Raw genomic sequence first — 23,894 nt, 5'->3', positions numbered from 1 at the left:
ACTAAAGTCACGTTAATTATGTACAAACAGTACAAAAATGGGCTCTTCTAAAATCTATCTAAACTTTTCTGATTATCTCACATCTAGAAATTTATGGGGACATTCAGCTCAGTCGGTAAAAAACGCAGCATATAAAAAAACATGTTTAGATCAATTTCCAGTAAGGTTTTGTTGTAAATTTTTATCCATAGGCATACAAGGAGCGTCCTAAAAAAAATCTCGCAATAGTTTATGTAACGAGGTACGATTGTCAGTTCTTGTACTGTTTATCTGTTTATTGCAAATTTTCTCTTTTTGTAGTGCGATCAGTCTTTTCAATATATTCTGTTAGTGAGAAAGCCAATGTTCAGAAAAAAAATGTGAAAATAAAGTTATCACGTGGAATCAAAATAACTGCCTATACTGAAACTACATGTAAAACTGGGCCAAAACCGAAATTTTCATAATTTTAGTGTCTGGGAACTAATTCAAAAACCAACTTTGTAGAGCGGACCTGGTGTGATGGTTAAATCCCGTGACCACCACGCCGAGGACTTGGGATCGAATCCCACTCCCGATATACTCACAAATGTGAGTTTTTCCTACAGAAGGGATGTATTGTCGGGCCGCCACCAAACCGGACGTCGCACAATCAAGTCGCGACGCGACCCAACTCGCGACGTTTTTGAAACATATCAAAAGTAGTGCGCACCATTCCCGTTGTTGTCATCACCACAGCGCACTAGATGCGAAACAGTTGCGACACTTGTGGACCCAGAAAATGGCAGTTTTTGGTTGAATGTCTGTCTTGATTCCAACCGGATAGACGATAAGGTCGTGGGTCCCAAGATTTACGCTGGACTAAAATTTTCGTTAATACAGATAAAAAACAATTGTAAAATGAAGTCCAGCGATCCATTGAATCACTTCACAGGGAATTTCGCACTAGACGTGCTGTCAAATATTTGAGCAACTGACAGTAAGTGCTATAGATTTCTGATACAACAAAAAAAAAACTCACAACAATAAGCCAAAAGATCGAGATAGGACATTGCCCTTCTAGGAGGCTTATTCTTTCGTTGAATGTTAAATTCAAATTCATTATGCAATGTTTGTAATCAGTTAACCAGACCTGAGCTGGGTTATTTAGTTATCCCTCCGTTTGCATCACGTTGGGAACATCTCGCTGACGTAGTGTATGGTTTGGATCAAAAAGGAGGGTTATTATTGAAGACGTCGTGTATAAACTTTGTAGACTTTTTAGCAACATCGATAGTAGACTTTAGTTCACACAAAATTTTCAAAATGTGTATGGGCCGTAGGCCATCTAGTTGACAAATTGAGAGATAAATTTGTTTAAAAAAAATCAGTATTGCAAGTCCGGCGCTTGAATCAACTGTGGTTTAAACACAGGCTGAGGGTTGGACAACATCTAAGCTGAAAGAGACATAACGTGGCGAAAGACAGACCCGGTTAGGAAGGCGGTGCATCAAATTCAGTTCGACTTTCTTTTCCGCAGCTCCATATTCGTGGGTTCGAATCCCACCAAAAACATATGATCTTTTTTTAACTTATCTCTCAACACACTGTACCTTCCCAATTTGCGTTTTCTAATCTATTATTCGAAATTTCTGTATATACAGGGGATGGCCAAAATGTTTGGGATAGGCAACTTTTTTTCTCTCACAAAAAAAGTTCAACAAGCTATAACTTTTCATAGAGCTCATCAAAAAATCTCAAATTTTGACTGTTTGTCAACCTATTATATGTGCATCATTGGTACAAATTTGGGCTCGATTGATTAGCTTTTCGCGAAGTTAGAACCGTTCGGGTAAAACACTAGTTTTCAGACAACTAATTTTTGAACTGTCATATCTCGGAAACCAGTGAACCAAATTGAATGAATTTTTTAACATTTATCAACAATATATTGATACTTAATACGACGTTATAAAATGTAATATTTTCTCACGGCGAATTAAGTTATACCGGATTGAAATTTTTACCCATATAGAGGAAAATAAGTCAAATTTACAATACCACACAAAAATTACTAAATGTGTTTTTCCTTCAATCTAAATAGGCTCTAATATATCTGATTAGAGATAACTTGAGAACAAAAGTGGAAAATCTTTGGATATCAAACTAAAATTTATTGACATTGGTGTAAAATAAATATATTTTTTCGAGAAAAATCCAAAAAGTGTCTATCCATGATAACTTTTTTCAACGTTTAAAAAGTACCTATGTTTTAATAGTTTGTGAAGCATTTGTATATTGTTAGTGTACGTTCAAAATTTCATTCAATTCGGTTCACTGGTTTCCGAGATATGACAGCTCAAATATGAGTTGTCTGAAAACTAGTGTTTTACCCTAACGGTTCTAACTTTGCGAAATATTAATCAATCGAGCCCAAATTTGTACCAATGATGCACACATAATAGGTTGACAAACAGACAAAATTTGAGATTTTTTGATGCGCTCTATGAAAAGTTATAGCTTGTTGAACTTTTTTGTGAGAGAAAAAAAAGTTGCCTATCCCAAACATTTTGGCCATCCCCTGTACATGTATTCTGCAAAAGAGAGGACCTCTTTGTTCATATTCTTTGTGAGATAGGGTGACTTCGGGTATTATCGGTGGGTTTGTTCTCTTCGTCATGAAGAATTTTCGTTGGTCAGATTGCCTGACACTTGGTCGTCTAATAAAGTTTGGTTGGCAAAGATTTGAGTCAAACATTAAGTTCAACTGGCTTCAAGAAGCCCTCCATGACGAAGAGAACAAAACGATTGACTGTAGTTCCCCTATTGTGATGTTAAACGAAGAATAGTAAAATTTTCGTCAGCTCTATAGATTAACGGCTTTGCAGTCTTAGGCTTAAAAAACGAGTTTTATTATTCACCCGACGTTTCGATACGGGGATAGTGTCTTCTTCAGGGGGAAATAAATATTAACGTTTTTGGTCAAAACTGCAAGCACCTGATCTAACATCACTTTGTTTGACAGTTCAGCGAGCTGTTTACAAGGTGTTAGAATTTGGATCGAGCGACGAAAAAATAAGTTCACGTTTCCGTCCCGAAATCATTGTGATATGTAAATATCTATTATATTCTACTCAACTTGTACAACATCAGTTGTATAAATTCTTTAAGTTTAAATTCCGTTTTACTGAGACTTAATCGAAAAACAGTTTCGCCAGATCTCCGTCAGAGACTAAAACCAGGAAAAGAGCTCGCTGAACGGTCAGTTCACAGCTTCGTGACGTCATCTTGCAGTATCCTATACTGACTTCCGCTGGATGATCTTGAAATGTAATTAGGTTTTAACATTTCAGGATGCGTGCTTTTTCAATCCTTAAAACTGTACCACGCTCGCATTGTATATGACGAGTGTGGTTTTAAGATTGTGATGTACTTTTTACATCGGCGAGCGTCCTGAAGGGTTAATGTTGACTGTTTGCTTCGCATATAGTAGAAAATCAGTGGGTCAAAAATGGGAGTAAAATCAAATGCACATCCCTGGCTTCAGGATAAAGAGAATATAAAAATAAATAAAGTAAAAAAATCCTAATATTGACACCGAAATATTCATCTAAAACATAATAAGATTGTTTTTTGTGTTTAACGCCACTTTTAACCACTATGAAAAGCTATACACACTAGCCTACAATAGTGGTGCTCAGGATGAAGCATACTGCTGCCAAATTGAGAATTTTCATCAATGTTGAGAGCCGCATGTACATAATGACCAATAATAGTTATTTATGTAACGAGTTGCAAAAAGATGAATTTTTCAGCACGAGTCGTACATTTATCCAGTGAGGCTTGCCGAGTTGGATAAATACGAAGAGTGCTGAAAAAATCGAGTTTTGCAACGAGTTCCATACAATATTTTATGCAATGATTTTTTCATAATGCAACTCATTTGAGTTGCATAATGTTCATAATACAACTCAAATGAGTTGCATTATGAACATTATGCAACTATTTTTCATTATGCATCTCATTTCTGTTGCATAATAGACCAGTTCGAAAAAAATGGCCATTATGACACCAAAATGAGTTATATAAAATAGAAATTATAATACAGAATTTCATAAAACACATAATTCACATATTTCACATATTTTACCGCATTTTCACAGAGTTTACGGTTGGTCTAATGAATCCAAACAAAATGGGATTATCCAATCAGCCATCAGCCAATTGGTGCATTTTACATATTAAAGAATTGTAATATTATGTAATATTATATTATATAACAAGATTCTTCTTAGGGTGCCTAATAAAAGCTTAAATCATACATATTTTAAAACGAAAAATAACATACTAAATATGCATTTTTTTAGCTTCAATTAAACTAAATCTGACATTTAAATGGGTTGAATTTTTAAATTTATCTGAAATCTTAGAGTGTTTCCGACAAAATCGTCACTTTGCATAATTGATAAAAAATTAATGATTCACTGACACAACTTTTGAGATGAAGTTAACAGTGAGAATAGAATTTATAGCTTTTTAAATAACGTTTGGTTTTTTTTATTTGTAAGGTATCATCTAATAATTCAACCAAAGACAATAACAATTATTTAAAACAATCCTTGCATTATCGAACAGATTATTCCTCCTTTATTGGGAAGCCCCTCGTTCGGTTTCTCAAAAACAAAAAAAAAATCACAAGTTCCAGATCCAATATGGAAAAAGGTTTTCTCTTGCGAAGTTTTCTGAGCAATTCTCATGATAATCCGTTGTTTTTTTTAGGAAAGGCAACTGTATGGCGTTTGCTTGGAAAATCCCAAAAGTAATAGTGGTGATAAATCGGCTACTACTACTATGTTTGGCTACACAGTCGCGAAATGAACAAACGTCGTCCTTTATTTTGCCAACATTTCGACACTGGGTTTGTGTCTTCCTCATGGGGTAAACATTGGTATCGTTAACTGCAATTGTCAGACAAAGATGTTTTTGATAACTCAGGAATTTATTTTTCCAGGATAACTTGTACTGTTACATAGATTGGCCCATTGTTTGTAGGTACAAGTTTTACAGAAAAAAATATCATGTACCTAAAACAACTGTATCCAAAAGTTACAGTTAGACGATACAGAATATTTGATGTTTACCTCCAGAGGAAGACACAAATCCCGTATCGAAACGCCAGACAAATACAGAACGTCGTTTATTCATTTAGTGACTGCGTAGACGAAAATAGTGAAAAGTTGTACTGTGTATAAGAAAATAGTGAATTTGAGAATGAAAATTTTTGTATAATTTTACAACACACAGATAATTCTGAATCTTTCAATTGGTCTTACTTTGCCAAAATCGTAATAGAAAATATTAGTAAATTAATTCCGATTGTAAGCTTAGCCGATTGTTGATCAAATTTTTACTAAATTTGCACTGTTGCAAACCTTCATACTGTACTTTATGTTTTTGCTAGCTTATACTTAAAGAATATCACAAAATTGTTATTACTAGCTTTGTTTGGATATTCATGTTTAGATTTAGACAAAAGAGGATTTGAAATTACCACCAAGTCTGAATTCCGGTCAATAGTTAGTTATTGTATTTATAACTCCTGCAACAAAAAAAAAAAATCAAAAGAAAAGCAGTACTGCCGAGGAAAAGCTTCTTATCAAAAACTAAAAACTTAACCAATTTCCTAAAATTACATCCTTAAATCAAGCTTAAAAATCCTAAGCTGTACCACACCTAATTTGAACGTAAAGGCCTGTCCATAAACTAAGTTATCTCTGATGGGGGAGGAGTGGTTATGGCCAAAGTCAACGGCCCATACAAATTTCGAAAATTTTGTATGGACGAAAGTCTACGAGGGGAAGGGGGGGTTCAGAGATTTCCAAAATAGAGTCTACGTAGCTTACGGACAGCGCCTAGTCAAATTATAGTGCTATGAATGAAATTAGACTGCAAACATCTATTTATAACGACAAAAGACATATTTCCCGCCTGTCATTATGCAAAACTCTCACAATCCATTTAGGCACTGTTCTGTATCTCCCCCTGACTTACCCTTTCTTCCTCGCGGATCATCTCGGCGATGCCCGGCTTGATCTCCATATCGTCCGGATGCTGGCTCCCTCCGGCACTGCTCCCGGCTCCGGTCAGCCCGGACAGCGACGACAGGCCGGCCATCTGATCGCTCAGGGCCGTTGGAATCGGGAACTGCGGCAGCTGCGGTGTCGGCGTCGAAGCCGGCTGCACTATCGAGGACGGAGTCGGTGGAATCGGCGATGGGACCTCCAGCTGATCGGGTGTACTATCGGCGGGGCTGCCCACGCTGCTGCGTTCACCCGAGGGCCACCGCCGCTTGCGATTGTTCTTCGGGGTGGAAGCCTGAACGGTATCTAGCGCTGCGCTGAGGGGCCACTCGCCAGCAGCGGCGGCGGCGGCCGCTGCAGCGGCAGCGTTCAGCTCTCGGGACATGTCCCGCGAAAGATCCCGAGGGAAGTCACGGATGGAGATTTGCGAAGATTCACGCTCCCGAGAGGTTCGCGGCTTTTTGGACTGCATGTGGGCGGGAGGGTTATTGTTGTTATTGTGAGTGGGGTCCATCGAGATGAGCCGCCCTTCGTTTTTGATGATTCCTCTTTGGAGTAGACTACTGGTGCTGCTGTTGTTGCTGTCATTGTTGGAGCCAGTTTCGTCGGCAATGTTTACCGACGGCTCTGCGTGCTCAACTTGGTTCAGCTCCTGGTCGCCGTTTACGTCTGCGAGACCGCGAATTTTGAGCATTTCTGCGATTTTAAGTAGAGGGCCTATCTGGTCTTGGCTGACGTTGATCTCTCCCTTGTACATGAAGTCGACAATGGCTTTGAGCTCAGGCCACTTAACGTCCCGCATGATGATGATCGGGTGTTGACAAGGGTTCTCAAAGAACAAAGTCTGGAAGTAGGGGCTGCACGCGGACAGGACCATTTTGTGCGCTTTGATTGACTGACCATCGCAGGCCAGCGTAACGTCTACAAAGGATTCGTTTTGAAGCAGCTGATCGAACACGCTGGTCAAGTTGGTTTGGTAATTGTTCCAGCGTAGACAAAACTGCTGATTTGGAGTCATTGTGGGTTTGAGGGTAGGTTCAAACTTTTCCCGCTTAAAGCCTGAGGCTGCGGATAGGGCGGTGGTACTGCTGGACGGCACCGATGCCGGACGACGATCGGAATGGTCCATGATGGGGGATGAATGCATCGGAGGTGGGGTGTCCGATGGCATGACTCACACTGCACTGTTAGTCTAGTTGAAAAGTTTTTACTGCGGTGTCGATTTGGTCGCGAACTATCTTCACAAATTTTCAAACAGGTTCATCTCGCCGCTGTTGCACTCTCTAACCGCTGATATCACACACTTTGTCGCTCGCTAATCAAAACAAGAACCAGGATCACACTAACACATGCTCCCGTATGCTGCCTATTTCCTGCTTCCTATGTAGCGTTCACTCGGGTTTTATCAGGTGGTTCGCACGTTGCTCTTTGCCGGCCTTAGCACACCTCCTAAACTCGCCGATTCACGATTTATGGTTTTTCTCGCACCATGTGACTTCTTAAAGAAACTTTTTTTTGCCTAAATACTTAAATGAAGAAACACAGTTTGTCACACACAGAGGATTCCGTCTTATACGTGACTACGTGTCTAGTCACTTTGATTCGGTCTCTCCCGCGACGACCTTCCGGTGCGGTGCTATTTACCTACACTCAACCGAATGGTAATGCCTAGCAAGGTATAGCCTCATGTTTGTTTCTTTTATTCGAAAACGCCAAAAGTGCGCACTTCCCAAGTTTTTTGGTCACTTAATCGTATTTTAATGATTCTTTCCTTCTGTTTGCGCCTCCTCGCGATCTCTGTTTCTCCGCCCAAGCTCACGGTGTGTTTCTTCTGAGGTACACAGCTCACTCACTCACATTTTATTTTCATATTTCCTAACACAGTTTAATTGCTCTTTCTCATTTTTGGTAATTATAATTACCAAAATTTTCATTACTTCCACTAAAAGGTTTCAGCGTTACGTTTCTTCTTGTTTCTCTAGTGCTGCTTAATCTTCCGTGGGCTCTTCTCAGGGTTCCCTCGAAAAAAAAAATCGTGAAAATATTTATACTTCGCCTTGAAGTTCTTCCCTCGATTCGGGCTAAGCGCTCTCAAATACGTTTCTTGCTGGGAGCATACCCGCGCGCACTTCGCGTCCCTTCGACACTCGATGTATTTACTTTTATTACGCAAACAATAAAAATTATAAATCCATCCAAACAATAGTAATTTTTATTGCTTGATGTTTTTCCCCCGACAGCTCTCCTCTGTTGCGTGGTTCTTCTCGTTCACTGCACACGTATTATTTCCACTAAACCTTCGCGGGTTCTATTTCTCGACATGAAACCCCGGCTTTAGCTTTTTTCCGACTCGCAAAACTTGTAATTATTTATAATAATCATTTATAGCTGACACACAGACACAACGGCCAATTTACAACGACCCACTCGGTTCAGCGTTGTTGCTGCACTGTGTTGATGTTTTGTGTTGATTTCCCTATTGAGTCCGCGGGTGCCTACACTCCTACACACTGTCACTGAATGCGCTTCTTCGCTGTGCTTCTTCTAACAACCACCCGACGCAACGACATTTGAAATCGCACTGACGGCGACCGCACACGTTCCAGTCGCACAACGGGCCAAACCACACGGTGCGCTTCAATCAGCTCACAACGGACGGCACGGAACGCGCGCCTAGCCGCAAAAAAAGTTGTGAGCCCCTCGGTTCAACTCTCTCCGATTCCAAACCGAGCAAAAGTATATAACTCTCACGCTCACCGGCACGCTCTTTCTCTCAGCTTCGCATCCGCTCTCGCCGCACCGCACGCAAAACAACGTGGTTCCTCGCATATTTACCTGCTGTTTCGCAACCATGCACTCTCTTCCGCTCCCGAGTCCGCTGTTTGTTTTTATAAACTCACTTTTGTTCTCTTATGTACGGGCACCGGCTTGCACAAATACTCTCTCCGAACCAAACACATGCATTGCTTATGCACTCAGCAGACAATGACTGAGACAATCATCGAGCCCCGATGATTGATGATCACTGACGATGACGGTCCCCCACCTTACGTTCCATCAAATTACCTCATCGCTCTCTCACCTTCACAGCAAGCACGCGTGTGAGCAAGCGAGAGAACACGCACCCATCTTTTCTGCACTTTTTTCGCAACATCAGAGAGCTTCTTGCACAGCTCAAACGGTACGGTGGGGAGCATCTTGTGGACCCCTGCTGGAGGTGGGAGGGGATGATAAAACTATCAGTTTCCTTCGTTCACGTTCGCTCTTGACGTTTCTGCATGGGCGTCTGGGGTGTGAGAGAGCGAGAAGAAAAGAATTATGGACGGCCCCACATCATCGGCCGGCACACACATGCTGGCACACGGACGGAGGTGGTTTGAGCTGCTGCGCGCCGTCCGGGTCAGAGTGGGTAGAGTGGGGATCCTTCTCGAGATAGTGAGATAGTGAGAGAGGCGGTGCTTTTCACAATTGCGATTCCGCGAAGCGACCCATTCGTGTGCGAGTGTGAAAAGAGCGATTGCTTTTGTGTCGATTCTCGGATTATTTTTTTCGCCTCGCGCTTCGTTTCGTTCGTTTCGGGGATCGTTTTTTATTTAATACTCCTTTTTTAAATATTTACATATAAAATTGTTGCCGACGTAGGTAGTCGACGTTGTTCGGGATCGGGACGGTGAAGATTGCACGTTGGGAAGAAGAATCATGCGTATATGTAGCGGTATGTGAGAAAAAAAAACTGCGACGTGGTACAGAAGAAAAAGTAATCATCGTGATGCATTGAAATGATAGGAAAAGAGCACATCTAATAGCAAGACATTAGTTATGCAGCAGAATTTGTTTTTCTTCGATCATGACAATACGTTTTAATGCGAAACTTTGTAATACTGGTATTTGATATCTTATGATCGTTTATTAAAATTATGAAAAATAAAACTCGAATTTATTTTCATGATTTTTTTGTTTTTTTTTTCAATTATTTAATTTATTTTTCATCTTCTGCAGGTCCAGATTTTTTTAGTTCCTTTTTAAAAAATAATCCTACTTGTTACAGAGTTTGTTTCTTCACGCTCTTCATGTACAACGTGGACAGAAGAACAAGTATTTTTCAGGGATACCACCATAAATTCTTCTTGGGATGTTTCCAAGAATTCCAATTGGAAACCCTTAAGGACCTCAAAATGGGACCCCTTCATAAATTTGTGCTACAATTCTTCCAGGAAATTCTGATGGAATCCCTTCCGATATTTCCCCATGATTTTTTTTTTTTCAGGCGTTCCTCTCGTCGTACCTACAGAAGTATTTTTTTTTTAATATTTCTTCAGAGACTCCATTCTGTGAGATTCTTCCAGAATTTCTTGTAAGTATTCTTGTGGAACCCACAATTGGGATTTCTCCAATAATTCCTTCTGGAACTTCTTGGTGGATTTAACCAAGAATGAATGTAGGGATTTTTGCAGAGATTCTTTCAGAGTTTATTCTGTCAATATCTATCAATTTCTTGAGAATTCCTCTAGAGATTCCACTAGAATTTCCTCTACCTATCTCTTGATATTATTGCTTCAGGAATTTCACTTATGATTTCTTCTGGAATTTTTGAAGATATTCTTCTGGAACTTCTTCGCTGGGAATGGTTTTGCAATTCATGTCAGAATTTCTCAAACCTTTTCTACTGGGATTTCTCCGGGAAACACTCCAGACATTTTTCCTGAACTTTTTTGTAGGATTTCATCCGTAGATTTCTTCAGGAATTTCAATTAAAATCCTAAGAGAAGTTTCTTCAGCGATTTCAATAGGAGTTCCTCTATTTTTTCAGGAATTCCTCTACATATGCCTCTAGGAACTCGTTGAAGATTACAATAGGGATTTCTTCAGGAATAATACTAGGGATGTATCTGAGAACTCCTTTCGGGATTCTATCAGAAATTCTTGTAAGGTTTTGTCCTTGGGTAATTTTGTTAGGAATTCTTTCAGGGATTCCTCCAAAAATTTCACCTGGAATTTTAACAAGGATTTCTGCAGTGATTCGGCATGGGATATTTTATAAGGATTAAAGTATTATAGATAAATAGATATATTTCTGTGATTTTTCAGGAATATCTTCTCAGATCCCCCCTGAAATTCAATTGCGATTTTTTTTCAAAAAATCTGTCTACTCAATGATATTTTTCTGGATTTTCTTGAGGTTTCTTGGATTTTCTTATCAGAGGCTCGTTTTGGGGTTCCTCCAGCAACTTGTGACATGTCTCGAAAAGTTCGAAGGGATAACCTAAAAGGTGTGCTTTCAGGGATTTCTCATGAATTTTTTTTGGCATTTATTCTGGGGGTCCTTCTGATTTATTTTCAGGAATTCTCGAGATTCCTCCAGATATTTTTGTGAGATTTTTCTAGAAGTTCCTTCTGAAGAAGTCTAGGGACAAAGAGTTCCGTCAGCGATTTCTCATAGTGTTCCTTCTAAAATCTCTCCTGGAAAAGTTTCTGTATTTTTTCAGGCATTTGTTGTGCGGTTCTTGCAATAATTTTCTTTGGGATTCTTCCAGAAGATCCCACAGGATTAATTTCTGGTATTTCTCCGGAGTTTTTTTATTTTTTCTTTTTTTTTCCAAGAATAGCTTTTGTTATTCCTCCAAATATTTCTTCTGAAACTTTCTGGAATTTCCTTTGAACTTTCTTCTGGTATTACTCTTGGAGATCTTCTTTAATAGTTTCTCCTGAGATGTTTCCTGATTTTGTTCCTCCCACAGGACTCCACCAGAAATTCATTCTGAGATGCGTCAAGGAGATCTTTCTGAAGTTTTTTTTTTATTTTTTTTATATATCTACGGTAGAGTTCTTTCTGAGGTTTCTTAGGTTTTTTCAAGATATGTTCTCTGGGATTCCTCTCGAAGGTCAGTTTGAGATTTCTCAGCGAGTTTTTTTTTACTTTTAAGATTTCTTGTTTCTTTCTTCTGGGATTTCCCAAAAACTCAGTTTTTCTACATTTTTCTTCCGGGATTCTTCGGGAAGATTCATCCGACATTCCATATTTTTTTCTGGGATTTCTTCTGGATTTTGTCTGGCAACTTTTCTGGAATTGCATCGAGATTTCTTTTGATGTCGTCTAGAAGTTCCTTCTGAGATTCCAGAACAAAACTCCAGGTGAAATACCAAAAGAAAATCCAGGAGTAATCTCAAATAAAACTTCTCCATGGAATCCAGAAAGAGCTCCTTGAAAAATGAAGGTCGCGAGGAATACTAAGAACAATTTCGAAAAAAAAATAATCTTGAAATGAGCTGCTTAGGGAATTCCAGACATATTTCCTTGAGAATGTTCATTTTGAATGATTCCAGAGGAATCTTCTTAAAGATAATGAGAAGAAACTTTGGTTTTCTGTGAAATATAAACAAATGGGAGACAAATGAATTAAATGAACAAATATAAAGCTACTCAAGAATACCATATCTATAATTATATAGAGGATATACATCAAAATGCATCGGGGTCTGTATAATGGGGTATCCAGTGAGTCTAGTGGTTAAGGCTATAGATCGCCAATCCGGAGACGGCGGGAATCGATTCCCGTTCCAGTCGGGAAAATTTTCTCGACTACCAGGGCATAGTGTATTATTGTCCTTGCCTCACAATATACACATTCATGCAATGGCAGGCAAAGAAAGCCCTTCAATAAATAACTGTGGAAGTGCTCAAAGAACACTAAGTTGAAGCGAGGCAGGCCAAGTCCCAGTGGAGACGTAGAGTCATTAAGAAGAAGAAGATACATAAAAAAAGTGTGTCTCGTGAGCATTTCAAAAAAATCAAAAAAAGTTCGAATATTTGTAAAACTGCTCCCATTTAAGTATGTTACGAGAATTGGGACTAAATCCATAACCCGACAACATGTTGCCCATGAGGACTCACATTAATGGTATTCATATGATAAAACAGTTTGGAATCGAAATTACATTAAATTATTCTGAGAAGCTAGATAAAATCAAATAATCAACTACTGATATTACACTAAGATAAAGAAATTGGAATAAAATGGGTTACTTAAACAAACATACGACAGCCTATGATCCTCAAATCTATGTGTGCAAACCCTCGAAAAATGTGTCATTATATACATCTCCGATAATTCCAGAGCGTTTGATTAACAATTTACAAGCTATAAGTTTTCTTTGAAATGTAAGGGAATAAATCATTAAGAGCCCAAATCGATTTATGTTCAGAGGACTAACACAAGAAGCACAATTAAGTGTTATGAACAAATCATATTATACGATCAGCTTCTATGAAAAAAATGTTCACATAATTAAAATTTTATCATGTAAGGGTAACCGATCTGCCCATATTCGCATAGTCGATGTAAGCGCCACTGTACTTTTCAACACACTTCTGGAAATTGGTGGCATTGCCAATGATGGTTACATCGACTATGCGTATATGGGCAGCGATGGAACCGATACCTAATTTGCAAAATGTTGCCCTTCGTGGCTCATTTCGATGTAAATTCTGTATTCATATATTTTTCAATCAAAACCTCTTTCTGATATATTGAGAAGCTATGCAAATTATAAATTAGCAATTAAAGGCGCGTTTTCGGTCATCATTACTCACATTAAATGTTGTTTTAGGTCAAGTGGGTTTGAACATGTTTTATGTAACAAATGACTTGACTACTCAAACTTTGTATGTAAATTGTAGTTTGCCCTGAAGATGAGTGAATAAACGCTCGAAACGTCGGCTATAATCAAAACCGTTGTTTTATAAGTAACCCGATGACCGAAAACGTGCCTGTAGTTGCCAATTACCATCAATATCGCAAATTATAAAAAAAAACTGCTATTATTATATGTTATAAGGGATTTGAGGTTAAATGAGTTACATACTTAGGCCAAGTTATGGTACAATATGCTGCTAAGATCTATTTATGTATGCTCATTAAATAATTTGTTATAACATAGACCTCAAACAATTTAAAAAAGTTTGAATTCCGATGAGGTAGCTAGTAATTTCTTTAAAAATATAAGGGAATTGGGGCCAAATGAGCCATGTGGGTGATGTTATACTTCCCAAAACACCCAAATCGATTTATTTATAAAAGTCATGCACAAAAAGATCAATAAATTCTCATGAGCATAACATATTATGCGCAGCAAAACGAATATGTCTGGAAAACTTATTATACTATGAGAAAATCATAATATAAGGGAATTGGGGCTAAATAGCACCTATAACTTGACAACATGCTGCCCGTGGGGACTCTTATCGATGTGAATATTATATGTTAGAATTTTAAAATCAAAACCACATAAAGTTATGCTGAAAGCTAGGCAAACAATCAGAAAACTACTAATATTACACTAATATAAGAGAATTGGGGCAAAACAGACTACTTAGGCAAACTTACAGAACAATTTACCCTCAAATTGATTTGTAAATAAACACCACAAACAATTCCAGATATGTAGATTGATAAATGATTTGAAAACTATAAGATTTCTATGAAACTTAAGGGAAATTGGGGCTAGATAAACTGTATGTTATGTAGCCATACATTTAAAAGCCAAAATTGATTTCTATACAAAGCACATATACGAAAAGCACAATTGAGTCTCATGATCAAATCATATTATGCGAAGAAAATCAAATATTTCTAAAAAAAAAAACTGTTCATATCATAGAAATTCCATCATATACGGGAATTGGGACTACATGGGACTGATAATTTGACAACTGACTGATTTAGATGTTACTTCTTTATTCAAACATTTTTCAATCCAAATCATTTCATGATATTTTGAGAAGCTATGCAAATTATCAGTAAACTATTAATGTTATATTAATATAAAGGAATTGGGTTATGTCAGCAATTCATCCAGGAATTTCACCAGGAAATCTTTCAGGGATTCCTTCTGAAATTATTCCAGGAATTCCACCAAGAATTCTTCCAGATTTGCCTCCAGTAACAATCCCTGCATTGTTACTCAGGTTCTTCCAGGAATCCCGCTAAAAATTCCCCCAGGATTCCTTCAGAAATTCCTTCGAGGATTTCTCCACAAATTTCTCCAGAAATTTCTTTAGAAATTCCTCCAGAAGTTTCCCCGACATCCTATGCACAACAGAACAATCCATCATCGTCGTTTCCAATCTACGAAGCGCCGAACACTGCAGCATCAGCTACCAGAAATAATTGAACAAAGAAATAATAATAACATATCAAATTTTTCCCATACAAACCGTTCCATACAAAAAAAGTTTCGCTGAGTTTCGCTTCGGGACAACTTCTATGTCTTTGTTTAGGATCCCTGGGAGACGTTGAAATCAAATTTGGCTGCTACTAGCTGCTATTCTGCAATTCCAATCAAGTTGTCGGCGATGATTGAGATATTGCTATATAAAATCACCCTATTGGCCATTAAATACCTCTGAGGAAACATTTACCTACGAATGGGTGCATGGCTTTTATAAAATATTTTTGGCAACACGTTTGTATGGAGCCGCCCCATAGTGGCTGGTGGGATGTTACGATGCCAGAAGAACGCCATGCATAGAGAGAGATCAGGGAGAGGCCGGCGCCTCCGTAGCTGGCCAAGATGACGGTTTGCGGTTAAAGAGGATCTAAGAGCACTCAACGTCCATGGTGACTTGAAACGATTGGCGCAGGACGATGACCGAGTCCAGTGGAGAACGAAGCTATCTCCAGTCAGAAGTGTAGATTCAACGAAGCGAATTGTACCCTACCAAGTATTCAAGAGTCCACACATGCTCCTCGGTTTTGCAAACAATATTGATATCATTGTAAATGATCGTGGGGTAGTGGAGGAGACTGAAGCAAAATATTGCTCTTGGGAAGAGGGAAATTACGGCGATGGACTTTACAATAAATTCGACTACGACAGAGTTCATGATTGCGGGTAAAGGTAGAGGGTGGCCTCCTGGTGGTTATGCTGAAGTCGTAATTTGTGCGTTTGTGACATGTGATACTGACGGTGTATTGTTGCTACGAATAAGGTCTGTTACGATGGATATGACAGCACTATGTTGGCCAAATGACCAGAAATGCTCGATTCTTCCCTATATCTGACAGAGTGTTGCACTTAAACGGTTCAAATTAATCGCTGTAATCGTTAAACAAAACCTGTGCCCAATAAATCAAATCACACCTCCCCGAATTGCATCAATCAAACGCCGCCAACCTCATCAAGCGTTGAAATAATCCAGTTAAACTTCCACAAATTCGATCACGATTGTTTATCGGCGGCCCCTCCGATGGATGATGTTGGCGGGCGTGGGCAGGCCCGTCCATCCGACCAGGCAGCCGCGAGGAAGTTACCTCTCTAAATGTTTTGATCCGGCCAGGCAGGCAACATTCATTCACCCGAATAACAAATCACCGTGTGGCGATTTTCTTTAATCTCTTCCAATTTCATCATAATTCCGCCCGACCGACCGTGGCTTCTTGCCGCGATCGTGGTTTACTGTTCGCTCCCGACACCGAATGTTAGGATTATTCTACTGGCATTTTCTTAGGTAGAGGGGATGTTGTAGTGAAATGCGTTTGCTCAACTCTGCAACTCTGCAATTATAATTCATCTCTTTCGTCACTCTTTGGTAGTCCAATCAATTCGTTTGCTTTCAATGAATTAAATGCTTTGGCCTTTTTCCTACTCTCCGCATCAACCAATGTGGCGCTAGCTTCTATGTGCGAAAAATCGCTAAAAGTAAATCGGAAAAATATTGTATGGCTAATAGTAGGTATCTTAAGGCGTATTTCTCGAAGTGGAACACATAATTCGAAAAAATATTTGTTAGCGGTTGTGCACAATGATGACCGGTTTGGTGCCTACCAAATATATTTTAGGTAAAAGCTTTTCATTTCGAGAAATTCGAGCTTAGATGCTCTTCGCCATACAAAATAAAATGATTTTACTCCTGCTGACCAACATTGAACGCACTCCCTGTAAGTAATCTATTGACATTAATGGTTCACATTGCCATAAGAAAATGTTTGATCATGTTTTGTAAACGACATTTTCCATTTCGTATTCTTTTGTCTGGTGTAACAACTACGTTAAGACCTGCCGTTCTTTGTATTTTGTTCATAAATGCTCTATCGCGTTTTTATACTTGCCACAAAAAGAAGATATAAAATTATTTTACATGGTAAGTACTTAAATTCTAAATTATCTAGTTTCCTGAAGTGAGTCAAAAACTTATTAATTAATCTGTACTGGCGAGCCAAGCTAATAGATTTCGTTTGAACATATTTAGAGAAGGACTGGATTTCAAAAATGAAGGTAATTCATTTTGCAATGCCTCTAACAAACAATGATTGACCGTAGTATGTTGTATGTTGCATTGAATTTATTATTCAAAATAAAATTAAGCATGATTTATACTTATAAAAATTTACAAACGAGCATCCAATTAAGCCTTTATATAGATGGGAGATTCTAGAAAACCTAGGCAGACTATAAACATATCGCACACAAGCATTAAAACACAAACGAAGTTTATGTAATGACGAAGCACTAGAATTGGAATATGTAGATAAAATCACCGTAAATAAAGAACGGTAATACAGTGTTTTGAACAGGCGGGTTTTAGCCTGAGTATAAAGATTTTTTTTTATCTGTATTAACGAAATTTTTACCCTAAGCTAGTTCATCTCGGGACCCACGCTTTACTTCCCTTCCGAAGGAAGAACTCACATTTTGCGAGTCTGTCGGGAGTGGGATTCGATCCCAGGTTCTCGGCGTGAAAGTCAAGTGTTCTAACCATCACACCAGGTCCGCTCCACAGTATAAAGATGTCTTGTAGTAAAATGTAATCGTTTAAGACTTCCGTATACTTTCTCACATCGGGAATCGATTTGGGCTTCTCAATCCAAATTACCACAAAAAAATATACCCAGATTATTCACACGATCAACAAATTCTATTTTTTTTTAATTTATGAAAATATCTGGTGGATTCGGTGGCACTCTTCTTCAAGAGATTAACAAGTTTAAGACGAATTTATGGGTAATAGGTTAGCAGACGACCAAACAAATATTTTTTGTAAATCATGGTTTAGTTTAATCGACATTTGATCAATATCAACACTTTTTTTTAAAGCACAAATAAATCTGAACATCATCGGCAAAGATATACACCGAACAAAAGTCCAGCACAGAAGGGAGGTCGTTTATGAAAATAGAAAAAAGTAACGGACCATGGCCGAAACTGCGGGTTTTTGCCAGAGGATGCACTACAAACAAAAATTCATTAGTTCATCCATTCATCATTCATCGCCCCATACCTCACAGCAATGCATTAGAATTGTAGGGGGTGCCTGGCACCCCCGGTAGTTTCGCTTATGTAACGGACCCAGAATGGATCCTTGAGGTACATCAGATTTGATGGTTTGGGATGCTGAAGTACATCCATCATTGACAACAATTTGCGATCTATTTGATAAATAGGATTTAATCAGATGCACTGCGGAAATGGAGAAATTAAAAAGGCAATTTAATTTTTTCAGCAACTTACAATGCGAAACACGGTCAAAAGCTTTAGAAAAACCTCTCAGCAGTAGTATAGCAATCCCCTTTTTATCAAATTTCATGGAAATATCATCATGTACTTTCAAAAGTGCCGTAGAGGTACTATGGTTTTTACGAAATCCAGATTGCAGAGGAGTCAACAAGTTTAAGCTGTTCAAATAATCAGATATGAGATTTTTCATCAATTTTTCGAAAGACTTGTAAGTGACGGTAAGATACTGATGGGACGAAGATTTGCAAGCGCCATAAAATTTCCCTTTTTTTTTAATCACTTATACAAATTTCCAGGCTCGAGGCAAAAAATAGAGGTTTTAACAATTGAATTTAAAATGGGCGTTATTTGATTCAGAGCTAGAGGGTGTCTAAGCCAACAGCGTTCAATTTCACATCGAAAATCCCATTCACCACCTCATAATTTTCAAAATGGCGAAGCTGAAACCCATTAGTTTCACCAGGAAGGAAATGAAAGCTTGTATCATCTGTTGAGTAATTTGATGGAAAGTAGTCGGCTGAAAAATTCGCTGTATCGCATGATGGAGTGGCCGGATGGATAAAAGGCCTAAGCGCTTTAATCTACTCCAGAGCACTTTGCTGGGTGGGTGAGTATTAATGTTTTGTCTTTCATACATATTTTTAGCACTTCTAAACCACTGCGTAATCTTGTTCCGCAGACGATTAAATAAATTAATAGATTATTAAATTAAATATTAAATATTAAATAATAATAAATTATTTATTTATTTATTCTGGATACATCAACAGTAGGCCGTCCCTATTTTTGTAAAAGTTGGAAATGTTAAAAGTTCAATAATGCAAAACGATCGTTTTGGCTAAAAAACCATCATGCCAAAATTTAAAGTCCGTATCTCAAGGCTAAGTGGTCCCCCACGGGGCCTAAAGTTTTCAAAAATTGTATGGGGTCAAAAAAATCATGATTTTTTTTCGACGGAAAAAATACACTATTCTACTTGAAACGGTGATTTTAGGACCCTAAAGGGCCAAAAATGTGCTCAGAATTGCGATATCTCTTTTCGTTTTTGAGTTATCGGACAAAATATGGCAGGTTCCCTCAGGGATCTCAAAAAAATATCAAAATGTTCATTTTTAGGTAGTTTTTCGTCAATGACTCAGAAACGAAAAGAGATATCGCAATTCTGAGTACATTTTCGGCCTTTAGGGTCCTAAAATCACCGATTCTAGTCCAATAGTGTATTTTTTTCGTCGAAAAAATTTCATGATTTTTTTGACCCCATACAATTTTTGAAAACTTTAGGCCCCGTGGGGGACCACTTAGCCTTGAGATACGGACTTCAAACTTTGGCATGATAGTTTTTTAGCCAAAACGATCGTTTTGCAATATTGAACTTTTAACATTTCCAACTTTTGCACAAATAGGGACGGCCTAATCAACAGGCATACAACAGCCCCAATGATGATTAACCTAATCTTAGACTAATTTCTGATTTCTATTTTTAACAATAACTTTGTCATACTTGAAGGTAGTATTACACAAGTCAAGAGTACATAAGACCCAATGCAATAAAAAATACACAGCAATCAAACACAACTAACGGAAACTGCTAAAATATCTGGAAAAACTTCGGCGGGGAATGCGGTGAGGGGTATTAAAGTCAAAATAGGAGGCTACCCGGTTGAAGACCCTTTGGATGCCTCTAGGAGCGGCGGACAAAATAATTTGTTCCAAAATAGTTGGGCAGTCAATACGACCTTGCAGAGCGTCCGCTATGAATAGGGCTCTTGCTGTATTGCATCTTACATGTAAGAGTTCTAGGTCAATAAGTTGGCAGCGATTTTCATAGCTAGGGAGACGGAAGGGATTTCTCCACAGTAGCCTTCGGAGCGCAAAACGTAAAAATCGTCTTTGCACGTACTCAATCCTCTCGACACCGTTATTGTAGGATGGACTCCAAACTTCGGAGCAGTATTTCAAAATAGAACGCGACAGAGAACAGTATAATGATTTGAGACAGTATACGTCAGTGAAATTTTTAGCTGTCTAAAGATGAATCCGAGAATTCGTGAAGCCTTGCTTACAACATATGAGACATGGTGTTTGAATGTTAAGCTTGTATCTAATATCACTCCCAGATCGTTCACGTTATCTACTCGTCCTGTTTCGTAACCAGAAAGATGATAGTTGTAACGTATCGGTCTTTTCTTCTTCGAGAAAGTTATAACCGAGCACTTAGCAGCATTAACAATCATACGGTTGACAGAGCACCAATCCGTAAAACATTGAACCTGTTACTTTCAATTTTCGATTTGTCAAATAAGACTTAAACCATTGCAATGAATTTCCGCCGATTCCTAATCTTTCTAGTTTTGCAATCGCAATTCTGTAATTTATCAAATCAAAAGCGGCTGTTAAATCGGTGTAAATCACATCAGTTTGAGTGTGGCGAACCATGCTGTCCATAATGTAGGATGTAAGATACAGCAGATTAGACGTAGTTGACCGTCCCGGTGTGAAACCATGTAGATCTCCGCTCAGTAGCTGCTTGCAGTGGGCCCTAAGGGGTTCCATGATCACCAGCTCAAACAATTTTGAGACCGCACTTAAAGATGTGATGCCGCGATAATTGTCGATATCTCTTCTGTCGCCCTTTTTGAACACCGGGAACATATGCGCATACATACTTCCAGCAGGATGGGAAAACGCCATTGCGCAGTGAGGATCGAAGAATTATAAGAAGTGGAGTAACTAACAAGTCTATATGCCTCTTCAAAAGCACTGCTGGAAATCCGTCAGGTCCAGCACAGTAAAACCGCTCAGCACTAAAATGTGTAAGCCCTACTCATAAGTGCATAATTTCCAGACCACACAAAAATGTGTTACAGTTACACATTCTCAAAAACAGCTTGTACACTTGTCTAGATGCGAAATGTCGATATTTTTTTTGTTTTCCAAGGTCACTAGTAAACCTAGCTAGATTGCTGTACAAAAATATTTGCGAATTTAATGATTTTGCGGACACAGGAGCTGATTTTGTGAATGTGCAAGGGTTACACATTTTTGGTGTAGTCTGGAAATTATTCACTTTAGTGCTGAGCGGCGTTAGCGTGAGGGTCTTTAGCTGAGATGAGGCCCTGATAATCATAGCTACATCGATATCAATTACTCCTAATGATTGACTCGACTGAGGGACGTTGTTAGCTGCGAGTTCGATTTGATCCGCCGTTAACTCTTCGTTTGCAAACACGTTTGCAAATTTTTCGGAAAACAATGAGCAGATTTCTCGAGACGATTCCATTGAACGTCATAGAAGATGGCAGTCCAGATTCTTTGCGCTGCTCATTTACATACTTCCAGAAACGTTTAGGATTAGACTTTAAATCACGCTGGACATTCTGCTGGTATCTAGTAAATCATTGCTCGTTGGCTCGTTTATACTCATGATTGTGTCTGTAATCTGGATTTTCACAGCGAAAAAAAAGTATACTAATCTATGCTTTCAAAAGCTCTTTGCAATGCAATGCTATCGATTTGTTTTGTAATCCCTATAAAGAACACTATTATCACTAGCGCATCCTAACTGTACGGAAAAAATATCGTATCATGGTTGGAGACACCTGTCATAGCCACTTGATCTTGTTTCGATACTAAATCCGAACTGTCAGAAATCAGGATGTCAAGCAATGAACAACCATGCTGATGATAGTATGTAGGTTCGGTATTGATACACTGTAACGACATGCTAGAAGCCAGTTCCGCTGTTAAAATCGCCAACAAAGAAAGTGGAGTTATATCTTACCATATAGTGCTTGAAATGCTCGAAAAGCAGCATGGATTAGTTTTCCTCTGGTGGATTATGATAGATACCTAAGAAAAAACGCTCAGAACGGCTCGTAATTTCAAGACACATGTATTCAGTTTTTCCCCGATTATAAAAGTCATTCTCCGAAGCTTTGAGTATTCGTCCTACTAGGTTGTTCCCTATATAAATACAGATCTCACCTCCATGTCGATCCCGATCATTTCTCAACAACAACTTACAGACATCAATTATATTCATATTCATATTAATCATTAATAGAATCATCTAATCATGTTTCAGACATGCAAATGACATTCATTATACTATCATGGAAAATCATAGCCAATTCATTAAATTTTGCAAACCCTCGTGCTATTAAGATTTGGACATTTAAATGGCATATACATAGCTGGTTACTGTCTAGGACAGAGATAAAAACAGCTCTGGGTATTAAAGAGCTCGTTAAGGCATTGCTTATAGAAAAAAATTTCATTGATATCTAGAGGGTAGTGTTCAAACAGACAAAGAAAAACAAACTTTAAGATGACTCAATCCAGTACAGTCAAACAAAAGTTATTTGGAAAAGCTCTATCTAATTCAATGACAAAATCTCTGTAATTATAATTATGGACGTCTATGCGGCTTCAAATTCGAAAGTAGGTACTGCAAATACAGGAACTATCCAGAAATGCAGGAACAGATTCTTATCGTTGTTTTGATCACCGTTTACTTTATATTCATGGGATTCAATTGGTGTTTTTCGGTGATGATTTAAAACTCATTTTCTACTCTTCTTTACGTTTCAACCTACTTTATTGCTTTCGGTCATCTTCAGAACTATCAGATTAAATAATACAAAATACAAATCACAAACTGCAAACATTATAAACATTCAAAATTTTAGAATACAAACACTTACGATTCCGCCGGACGTTCGTTTGTCAAGGCGGTACACTTAATTCTAAAATCGTTTCGTTCTTAACTAATATGTCCTCGTCTCTCTTGCTGTCGTCGTGTTCGTCGTTGTTCGTCTTTTAGTTTGTTGATCAAGTTGTTGTATGTGTTCGAAAACCCGTCTACGTCACGCTGTAAATTAACCGTCGTTTCGTTGTTGATCTTTATGTGGACCACTTCAGCAGCCAATCTGCTTGCATCATTATTTATTCTCTCTAGGATCCGAGTTCGAGAGAAGTCAAAGTGATGCCCGTTGTACATATTACTTAAGAACGAAACGATTTTAGAATTAAGTGTATTGAATTGAATCCCATGAAGAAAAAAAAACAGATTCATCAATCACAGCATCAGCAGCCCACACAGTGCGAAACGATCAGTAAACAGTTGACATTACTAAGCTAGTGCAACTCGGTTATAGAATGAATAGCTACAGCATCATCAGCCTCGTTTCTCTACATACACAGTCCCATCTCTCGTAAAAACCTGCTTTTTAAACTTAATTGCTTCGATGCGAACTTCTCTCATCGCAGATTTTCATTGATGAAGACGCGATTGTTACTGTTGAATCAGATAAATATGACGAAGTGATAATGAGCGACGCTGGA

The 23,894-nt window shown here is 38.4% G+C and overlaps 1 protein-coding gene across 8 annotated transcripts in view; it reads right to left on the bottom strand.

Annotated features, from left to right (window-relative positions):
• The window catches only part of LOC109413960 (protein bric-a-brac 1-like), a 572,283-nt gene extending 563,368 nt beyond the window's left edge, over positions 1-8,915 (bottom strand). For 3 of the 8 annotated variants that reach the window (XR_009998083.1, XM_062854100.1, XM_062854103.1), the window contains exon 1: positions 6,010-8,915. Coding sequence is in view for 7 of the 8 variants with exons in the window: in XM_062854100.1 (XP_062710084.1) it covers positions 6,010-7,209 (1,200 nt within the window). In the remaining variant the exon portion in view is untranslated. The remainder of the gene's footprint in view (positions 1-6,009) is intronic. The other 5 variants (XM_062854105.1, XM_062854104.1, XM_062854106.1 and 2 more) reach the window with 3 other exon arrangements.
• Positions 8,916-23,894: the final 14,979 nt, after the last annotated feature.

This window comes from Aedes albopictus, chromosome 2 (genome assembly GCF_035046485.1).
Source record: "Aedes albopictus strain Foshan chromosome 2, AalbF5, whole genome shotgun sequence".
NCBI classification, from domain to species: domain Eukaryota; kingdom Metazoa; phylum Arthropoda; class Insecta; order Diptera; family Culicidae; genus Aedes; species Aedes albopictus.
Note: the sequence above shows the minus strand (reverse complement) of the source record. Positions and strands in the feature narration are given on the sequence as shown.